General features: G+C 51.1%; 1 protein-coding gene across 3 annotated transcripts in view; it reads left to right on the plus strand.

Moving 5' to 3' along the window:
- Nucleotides 1-6,473, plus strand: part of ABCG1 (ATP binding cassette subfamily G member 1) — a 64,346-nt gene extending 57,873 nt beyond the window's left edge. For 2 of the 3 annotated variants that reach the window (XM_055414460.2, XM_055414468.2), the window contains exons 14-15: nucleotides 1,195-1,313; nucleotides 2,978-6,473. In XM_055414460.2, coding sequence (XP_055270435.1) covers nucleotides 1,195-1,313; nucleotides 2,978-3,206 — 348 coding nt within the window. In that variant the 3' untranslated portion in view covers nucleotides 3,207-6,473. The remainder of the gene's footprint in view (nucleotides 1-1,194; nucleotides 1,314-2,977) is intronic. The other variant, XM_055414476.2, reaches the window with a different exon arrangement.
- The last annotated feature ends 3,872 nt before the right edge of the window (nucleotides 6,474-10,345 follow it).

Consider the following 10,345-nt stretch of genomic DNA (forward strand, 5'->3'; position numbering starts at 1 on the left):
CCGTGGGCTCAGTACCCTGCCCCTGAGATCCCTCTTCCTAATTCTGTCCTGACTTCCTAGCCTGGCTTCAGCATGTCTGTCAGTCAGTCCTTGTGGAAGGGATCGAGATGCCCTGGCTGCTCAGGATTGGCAAATTGACAGCAGCAGTAGGTGACCTTATGTGTCACGGGGCATGCCAGGTGCTATTCTCACCAAGCACCTGTTTGGGGAGTAGCAGAGTGGTCTCTTGCACAAGGAGGGGCTGAGTTTGTGCCCAGAGGCACAAACTGGACCTGTGGTTGAACATGAGCTCATTGAGTCTAAGTAACCCCACAAGTTAGGTGCAATGGTCCCATTTCACAGATGGGGAGACTGAGGCCCAGAGAGGCAAGGTGATTTTGTCAGTCACACAGCCAGCTCTGAGGTCAAGCTCTCAATGCCTATGTTTTGTTGCCTCTGTGGGATCCACACAGCTGTTCCCCAGACAACCTCATCACACCCCACATTCCCACCTGCCCAAGCCCCTCCACATGCCCCTTCTGGGCGTCTGGTGCCGCCTACTCCCAGCCTGCCAAACCCACTGTGTGCACAGTTTTTGCAGCTCCAGGGCTTCACGTGCTCAGGCCGGTCTGACCCTTAGAAAACAAAGCCAGAACCCTGGGGAGTCAGCACCCCACGGCCTTCTGCCACCCCTTCCCCTACTGCATAGCCTCCTGGTCCATGTTCACAGCCTCTGGGCAGCACCCTCATCCGTGGGTGGGAATGGCAATGGTGTCCTTCTCACAGCCGGCAGCCGTAGAAAGTGCTGGGCCCACGCCAGCTGCTGTCGGGACCCAGGGAGTCTCACTCCTGACCCTTCCCTGCTGGGACACAGGATGTCAACTCCTCAGGCGTATGCCTCCCGCCCCACAAGCATCCTCATGACCACACCAGCATCTCTCTGTCCCTGCTTTTCAGAGCCTCTATGCTTTTTTAGCTTCCGTCCCCTCTGCTGGGTCCAGCTGGGCCTCTGGGCACCAACCCGGCCCCTCCTTGTGCAGGAGACCAGCCTGCTCCTCCCCCAAAGGGGTGCTTCTGTGGCATCCTGGCCCTGGATGACCTGGATAACCTGTCCTGACATCTCTGGCCCTTTCCTGGAAGTGTGGGCTGTGGGCTCCAGGCCCCCTGAGGAGGAGGAGGCAGGTAGGAGTGAGGTCCCTCTGTGTTCCCTCCCAGGTGGCGACCTTCGTGGGACCCGTCACGGCCATCCCTGTGCTCCTCTTCTCAGGGTTCTTTGTCAGCTTTGACACGATCCCCACCTATTTGCAGTGGATGTCCTACGTCTCTTATGTCAGGTAGCCTGCGGGGCCCCTTAGGACTCAGGGACTTTAGGACAACAAAGGGAAGGGAACTGGGGGCAGGTAGAGGCTCTTGAAAGCCCCTCCTTGGCTGTCAGCTAGATACCAGCTGGATTCTCAGGTCATGAACCCAGAAAATATCAGTGCCTTTTTCTTCCTAGTTTTGTGTGCCTCACCTTCACCCTCACACACACACACACACACACTCGTGGATAAAATAAACAGTAGCTACTGGTGCCCTGGAAATGGCAATCCACCCCAGTATTCTTGCCTGGTGAATCCCATGGCCAGAGGAGCCTGGCACATTATGGCCCACGGGATTGCAAAGAGTTGGACATGACTGAGCGACCAAGCAAGCATGCACTGGTGCCCTGGACAAGCCATGGCAGCCCCATGTCCTGTGTGCTTTAGAGAGCTGCCTTGAAGAACTTCATTCCTCTCTGGCATAAACACGGCTTATAACAAGGTTCTTTTTGTTGTTCAGTTGCTAAGTCATGTCTGACTCTGCAACCCCATGAACTGCAGCACACTAGGCTTCCCTGTCCTTCACCATCTCCCAGAAGTAGCTCAAATTCATATCCACGGAGTCAGTGATGCCATCCAACCATCTCATCCTCTGCCGCCCCCTTCTCCTCCTGCCTTTAATCTTTCCCAGCATCAGGCTCTTTTCCAATGAGTCGGTTCTTCACATCAGGTGGCCAAAGTATTGGAGCTTCAGCTTTAGCATCAGTCCTTACTGAATATTCAGCACTGATTTCCTTTAGGATTGACTGGTTTGATCTCCTTGAAGTCTAAGGGATTCTCAGGAGTCTTCTCCAGCACCACACAGTACAAGGTTCTGAGTAAGAAATCCAGTGGAAAGCGAGACATGTCTCAAGCATCCTCATATTCTTGAACAACACTGCCCTGATGCCTTAGCGCTTCAGCATCAGATTTCATGCTCTTGGCTCACAGGTGCTTTGGCACCTTGGCCCTCAGCAGGCAGGGCCAGTCATTAGAGCTTGTGCCCCCAGTCACAGCCATTCCACGTGACACCCAGGGTCCCAAGCTGTGAACAAGCTTGTGTTTTCTAAAGTGTCAATTCAGAGTCAGGTATATTGTTCCCGAGAACAAAATCGAAACAAAGCCCTTATGCAGAGTTTCAGCAATGGTGCACCTTTCAAGACCGAGAAATCAGAGACCCGTGTCTTTCTTCTCAGAATTAGCATTTTTGTTCTGATAATGCAGAGCTGGAACAGAATGAAAGGTGGTGCAGAAATGTTTTATTCAAATGTTCTGCAGGCCTTGAAAAGCTCTCAGACCCTTTATTCTATTTAACTGTTAAAATAAAGGTGTGATATCAGAAGTGATCAATGTGTTTTTCCATTCGTGTCACCTCTGAACAATACCCACTCTTGGTTAAATTTGGGTTTTGTTTTTTTTTTTTTGTGGAGACTTTGGAGGCAAGGAAATTGGAAGACACTCGGTCAAGCTGTTGAGTGGATTTATGCTAGGAAGCTGCAGAGTGGTTAAGAAGTATTCCAGGAGAAAAGACGTCCAGGGAGGGAGGGAGCCAGGCTGAGGATGGTGTGGGGGTCAGTGTACCTTCCACAGACATGGGCAGAGGTAGGGATGGGGAAGGGGTGTCCCAAACCCTCCTCACTCTGGCATTCCCCCCTCAGGTATGGGTTTGAGGGGGTCATCCTCTCCATCTACGGCCTCGACCGGGAGGACCTTCACTGTAACACCAACGAGACGTGCCACTTCCAGAAGTCAGAGGCTATCCTGCGAGAACTGGACGTGGAGAACGCCAAGCTCTACTTGGACTTCATTGTCCTGGGGATTTTCTTCATCTCCCTGCGTCTCATTGCCTACCTCGTGCTGAGATACAAAATCCGGGCCGAGAGGTAAAGTGCTGGAAAGCCAGAGAGAGGAATGTTGGACACCGTGGCCACAGGCCACTTCCAGAACCCTTGCGGGCTCAAGGACACAGACACGCCTGTGGACCCTGGGGACCTCGTCGGGTCGTCAGGCGGCCAACCAGGGCTGGACTTCGCTGCCCCACTGAGTTGGGTCTTCTCTCCATTACCCTTTCTAGCTATAACTAGGAAGAAGATGTAGAATGGTCTTTCTTTTTAACATGCAGAAATTTTTAAAATACAGCCCCTGAGGCAGAATTTAAAATTGCCGCAAAGTGGGTGACAAGAGGCTTCCTCGGCAGAATTCTTCCTTCTGAACGGGGAGCTCTGGTTCTGCACGAGGAATGTGGGTGGTTTCCCGGGGCCCCTGGGCAGTCAGATGTCCAGGGGTGGAAAGGCGAAGCCAAGAGGGACTCCATCCTGTGACCAGTATTTTCCTAGTTTCATCTTTCTACAGTTTGTCTCTTTTTCCAACGAGAAGTCGTTTTCCAAGTCAAAAGCCGATCAATTTCATTCATTTCCAGAAGCTGTACCTTTTTAGTACTTGGTGAAGAAAATTATTCAGGGTAAACGCACTTCGTGGGGAGACGTGAGGGGTTTGGCTTGATCGCTGAGCTGGTCTCATTTGCAGACAGAACCTGGGAAAGACACAGGTGCTGGTTGCAGGTTGGAGGAAAACCTTGGAACCAACCATGTGCACTAAGCCATGCAGGAATTTTTTAAAGTTGTACAGAAAGTCGTAAGGCGAATCTGGCTATCTCTTTCAAAATCTTTTATTTCCCCTGCGCTTCTTATTTTCACTTTAGCAAAATATATTGGGTTTTTTCCCCCTAACTTTCTGAGAGCACCTTAATTTTGCCTAAAAATTCTAGAAGCTCAATCCTGCTGACTTTTTACAAACATTTTCTCTTCCCTCACGTATCACATCAACTACCTCCACTGAACCTGGGGGCGCTGGGCTTAGAGAAACCCAGGTGTGAACGTGTAGGATCTGCAGGTGTAGCCCATGAAAGGTGTACTAACTGCACAGGAGGGAAGATGCCGAGATTTCCTGAGGATCCAAGGCCTTTGTAAGAAACTGGCAAAAGCTTAGTGTGGCCAAGACTCTGGAGCTCCGTCAAACTGTGTACTGAGAGCCATGGGAGATGCTGTCTCCCACATCTGGTTTCCATGGCAACTCAGCAGCACCATCATCTTCTCAGTCTTTCCAATGACGCGATCACATAAGGAAAATCCCTCTAGGGCAAGAGTCATGGGCACTTCTGCAGGGTAAATGGCCTTTGAATTCCTGGCAGGAGCCTGTGTGCTTGTCGGAATCAGTGTGACCGCAGGGTAGAAGGGGACTCAGGCCAAAGAAGGTTTTTGAAGGAAACAGAACTGTTCTCGCCTTCTAGAATGCCGTGAACCTGGAATCAGGGTCTCTGAATGAATCTGCTTTTTGTTGTATGGAAGTCTGAGAAAACCCCTTACTGCAGTGGGCTGAGATAGCATCCGGGCTTCCCAAAGTGGCTCAGTAGTAAATAATCCGCCTGCCAAGCAGGAGATGTGGGTTCGATCCCAGGGTTGGGAAGATCCCTTGGAGAAGGAAATGGCAACCCACTCCAGTGTTCTTACCTGGAGAATCCCATGGATTCCCTGGCAGGCTCCTATGAGGTTGCAAAGAGTCAACACGACTGAGCAACTAAGCAGCAACAAAAGATAATATCCAAGTAACTTGTTGATTTTATTTTTCTAAATGGGTTTAGTTAAGAGGCGGGGGGAGGGGTGACATGCTGTCTTGCACACACTGAAATTTAAACCAGGCCCACTTGCCAAGTCTAATTCTTTTAAGTAATTTCTGAATGTAATGACTTGGATCTTCCTTCATCTGTGATTTCATTTCTTCACTTAGAAGGAAGGAGGAAGCTTCGGGTGAATGATGTGCTGCCTTTCTGGTTGTTGGTATAGGTGAGAGTGTAAGCCCAGAGGATCTCTGATCTGTGGGGTTGAGGAGAGGAAGGGGCTCCACTGTGTTCTAACCCCCGAGGCTCCTCAGAGGCGTCAGGGCCTGGCTTTGCTGACCAGCCCATCTTGGGAGCCTTTCACCTCTGTCTGCAGTACCTCAGACCTCCCTTTCACCTACTCTTGCTGAGCATCAGCTTGAGAATTAAATGCTTCCAAAGCCTCGTATGGGTGACATGGGAAGGAAAGACAGCAGGTAAACATTTTACACAGAAGATGCTGGAATCCGATTAAGTCACCTTGGGAGAGGGCCCTTCAGGACCAAGAAACAGGACTCAAGCTTTTAGGTAAAGACTCATCCTGGAGACCCACAGAAAGGTCATTTTCCCACCTGAGAAAGGTCAGGGGCAGGCCAGTGCGTGAGGTCGAAAGGCCTCCGGTGGGTTCACGGCTGAATCCCCCCCGTGGGCCTAGCATCCATCGTTCCCCACTGGGCGGCCCGGCTGTGTGCCTAAGCAGCCCCTCTGCTCGGGTCCTCACTTGGCTAACATGTGTTGACTCCCCGCCAGCCCCGCATGGCTGGTGCGGCCAGAGCACCGAGGCTGGGGAGGCTCAGTGAGGCCCCGGGCCCGAGGGCCAGGAGAGAGCCAGGTCTGACCCCAAATGCTCTATTACTTTTGCTTTGCCCTCTTGCCTCCTGCTCTCGGTGTGTGAATGTACTCGAGAGTGCTTTTCAAGGTGTAAAGTGCGATGCGAGGATACTTCTGCACTTGCTGTCACGGTGCGGACCACGGGGATGGGAGGCAGCCTGCTCCTCTTTCCTCAGTTGCCTGTTGTAGGCGGGTCCCGAGCTGGCCTGGGGACCCAGCTTCTTACCCCCACCCTATCTCAGTGGAGAGGTGCCTTCCTCTGCCCGTGCCTGGCCGTTGTTTCCTAACGCAGCCTGCCTGTGGGCTGGCTGGGATCCGAGAGGGTCCAGTGTGTATGTGCCTACGAGTGTGTGCACACACGCACAGGGGCACACGCCAGCTCCCTCCGGGTGTGTGTCTCATAGTATTATCTGTGGTGTCTCTGTAAATCTTTAGTCGTCCTTTACTCCAAGAAGGAAAGAGAAAATTCCCTGACTTCATGCCTGCCGAGCAGATGGTGAAGCGTAGTCAGAACCCACTCTGTCTTTCAGTAAATGCCGGCTTGATCCTCATGTGGCAGAAAGCAAATCCAAATGACCTAGCTGGATGGAGGGAGGTGCAGTGTGTATGGCCATCAAGTTAGAGGTTCTGCAGAAATAAGACCGCTAATAAAATATTTTATACCTTTTTACTTGTGTTCAGTGTTAAATGCTTCATACTCAAAATACTGGGCTTGGATCTGACTCGGTAAAGGGGAGGGTCTTTGTTTGTATTCGGAATTATCCTTGTTGACATCCAGCAGTTTCTGGTTCATTCCTCAGTGTTCCAGTCTAACGCCTGATTGTAAATAGTCTCCTTTCTCTCAGTAACTTTCGCTTTTCCTGTTGAACTGTCTTAAAGTTCTGTTTTTCTCTTCTGTGTTCCAGCCTCCTCACCCATCTCTTCCGCCCCTTGTTAATGTGAGCCAGGGCTTTAGAAAGTGCCGACAGCCCAGATTCACAGGGACCATGTGTGCCTCCCTTGTGATGGTCCCAGGGGACAGGGACCATGGGAGCTGGTGTAGGGTGTTGCTCAGCTCCCTGGTTTCGGTTGGTAAATACACCCAGAGCCACACTTTCCAGGGAAGCGTGTTTAGGGCTTGATGTCATCATGGGCTTGCCTCTCTCCTTGGGGACACAGAGGATGGAGCCAGGCAATCCCAGGTTGGGCGGCCCCTGCTTTCCTGCTAAGTGACCGGAGAGCGTGTGCGGACACTGGAGAGCTCCCTGGAGTGGGACAGGCTTGAGGGCCTCCCTCTGCTTCTTCTCTGCGCCCCCACTGCCCTGCGGATCCCACCCTTTTTCTCTGCAGCTTCCAGTAAGGTCTGGTCCTTCTGGTCCCTGCCCTTGACCTCTTGCCTCAGGGAAATGCCCCAGAGACAATCTCCTTCTGCAAAAACAAGTGTTTTTGATGTCCCTATTGGGGGTCCCCCTGGGACCAGAAATGGGAAAGCCCCACACCATCCCTGCGGAGTCCACTTTTCTCACCTGCAGGCTCCATTCAGCCTAGGCTGATAATCCCGTTTTTGGGCAGGAAGTCGGCAGGAAGTTGAAGCGTTCAGGCATGTCGTTCTGAGGCTCAGTCCAGGTTTTCTGACAACTGTTACATGTCCTCCCCAACTTCTTCCCATCTTTGAGGAAATGAAGGTTTAGCATTAGCTTCATTTTTGTTATCTCTGAATGCATCAACATGAAATCAGTCCTCAAACAGGCATTCTGTGGCTTGTAACAGGTGGCCAAGGAAGCCAGGTTTCTACAGACGACTCAAGTGAATTCAGGCCAGACTTAGAGCCCCTGACACCTCCCTCTTCTTAAAATAGTCCTTTAACATCAGAGGAGAAAGTGCCCCAAGCACACTGGCTACCACCTTCCAGCCAGCCAAGTGGTCATCACGGGAGGGGCACAGCCTCAGGGCTTTTCCACGATGTAAAGCCGCGGAGAAAGGACAGAAGCACCAAAGTGTGTCCTCGTTTGCTCACAGGCCAGACAGAGCCTGCCAGCCAGGCCTGGGCCCCACTTTGGGAGGGAAGGTGGGCTGTGAATATACAGTGGGAGGGCCAGACCCACCCAGTCTGCTCCCCGTTCCCACGGAGACACCCCCAAACTGAGGATGGGGCCACAAGTACGTGTGAATTTCTCCCTAGGGCTTGTGGTTTTAACCAGATGATGGAAATGGCCCGAGCTCAAGCCACACAAGTGGAAAAGAGCAAAGAAGAAAATGGCTACAGTCAGCCGAAATTCTCCATGGCCTGCACCCTCTGCTTGGGGTGTCTAGATAAATGTGAACGAGAGCCCTGCTGATCACCTGTGGGCGCCTTCGGTGTATACTTGGCACGTGCACTTAACTGTGGCCCCGATTCTGGGTACAGTTAAACGGTACTTCCTATGTTCACTGATGCCAGGACATCTGGTCCTGGGGGAATTTGGAAGCCACCTGCTGATACCTCTGCAGGATGGAGGTCATCCCTCACCTGCAGCAGGGCCAAGGTGGGCTGGGGTGGAGATGCTGAGGTATGGCCAGGTGGTGAGATGTGACAGTCCCTGACCTGCTCGGGGGCCACTTCTCAAGTCCCTCAGCGTGTCTCCTTGAAGGAGTTTTCAGGAAGCCTTGCTTTCATTTCACCTGCCACGAGGCAGTGGTTCAGTCAGCATGGCCCTGGATCAGTACTGTGGAGCTTCCGAGAAAACAGTGTTTGCCAAGCAGGTCTTTGCTGGGATGGGGGAAACAGCAGGCTCCCTCATTCCATGGGGAGAAGTTACCAAACTCACCTGCCCTTTTGGGGATGCCAGAACATGCCCTCTCGAGCTGGGTGGATGGGTCAGGTCTCGGAGGGATGGGCTGAGAGTCGTGGGCACCCGGGTCAAGGTTGAGAGCCCTATATTCATGGGTTCCTGGACATCTCAGGTGCAACCCAGTCTGAAAGGCACCACAGTTGGTTTCATCGAGAGTATTCCAGTGGCTGTGGTAGATACTTTGTTTTTATATCTCTACTTTTTCCCCCCACAATTCTAGCATCTTTAGGAGACTCTTTTCTATAACCTCTGGGACATAGGTTGCCCAAGATTCATCATAAATACCTCATTCCAAGTCCTTGGCTAGTGAAAAATAATAGCAAAAGGTTCTATCATCCAAATCGCTAACAATATGAACCACTCACCCCACATTAGAAGGTTTCTGCCTCTATCATCAAATGCTCCCTGGGGAGGGGATGACCAGAGATGGGTTTCTCGGTAGAACGTTTGTGTTTAAAAAATTAGCACATGTAGCTGACCCCCTTCCCCAGGTTTGTTTTTTCTTTGCAGACAGTGGCTTCATACCTGCTCAGAGCTGAATCTAAACTGCGACCTTTTACTCGATGAGTAGCTACTTTACGTTTTTTCCTTTGTTCTTCCTTCCAAAGCAAGAGTCAATGCAATAACACTTTTAATCATTGTGTAAAGATGTGCATATATCTGTATATCTAACATGTAATTATGTAATCTCTGGTTTTTATAATGCAGTGTGGATAACCTTGCCTTGACGTAGCCGCGTAGCTTTAGGAAATCCTGGTAGAGGTGTGCACTCTTATAGATGAGAACGACATCTATACATACCTGTGTATATATATATACACACACACACACATATATTTTAAAGTGACGGTGGCTCCCTTGGGTACCTGACTCCTTGGCTGTTTCCCTCTGTTGGAACAGGGAACTGAGCAGACCTCAGGGTGTGAGCTTTCTGACTCAACCTTACAGACCCTGGTCCTGCTTTGTCTATCTCTGTAGAATTATCTCCTTAGATGATTTGTACATGCATTTTTTGCAGATTTGAGTTTTGTTTTCTGAAATTAGATGCCATTTATGAAAATGTGACATAAATCTAAATAAATCATTGTTATTTTCAGATTTTCCTGTTTCTCGCTTCTCTTTCCTTTTGACAGCAGCAGCTCGCAGACCTGCAGGGAGAATCGGGCCTGGGGCCTGGTGGAGGCTGTGGGGAATTTTCTCCACCTTTCACTGCCCTCACTCTTAATAAGACAGTTCCTCTGGAAGGTGTTCTGATGGATGAAGTTGGGAGGGAAAGTGAGAGTGAGGGAGGAGATATGCCAGCCCCACTCAATAGGCAAAGTGGTAATGCAGAGTCAGGTGGCTTTCATATGTGATCTCATTTCTCAGGCATCTTTGGGGCCAGAAAACTAAGGCCAACCCATTTCACAGGCCAGGGAACTGAGGCTGAGAGAGGAGACAAGTGTCCCAAGGCAAATGGTGGAGGCAGAATTCAGACGGTGACAGTCTAGCGGGGACCCAGGACTCCTGACCCCTGCAACGCACTCCCTCCTTCAGAAGAAGACATTGCGGAGCTGATAGCGAAGAGTCGGTCCAGTTATAGGAAGTGGCCTGGAGGAGGCTGCCCCCACACCCACAGGAAACTTCTCCCAGTTTCTGCTAGGAGATGCAGGTTCAAACCCTGGGAAGATCCCCTAGAGAAGGAAATGGCAACCCACTCCAATATTCTTGCCTGGGAAATCCCATGGACA

Source organism: Moschus berezovskii, chromosome 1 (assembly GCF_049115385.1).
Source record: "Moschus berezovskii isolate FMDL1 chromosome 1, NW_MosBer_1.0, whole genome shotgun sequence".
Lineage (NCBI taxonomy): Eukaryota > Metazoa > Chordata > Mammalia > Artiodactyla > Moschidae > Moschus > Moschus berezovskii.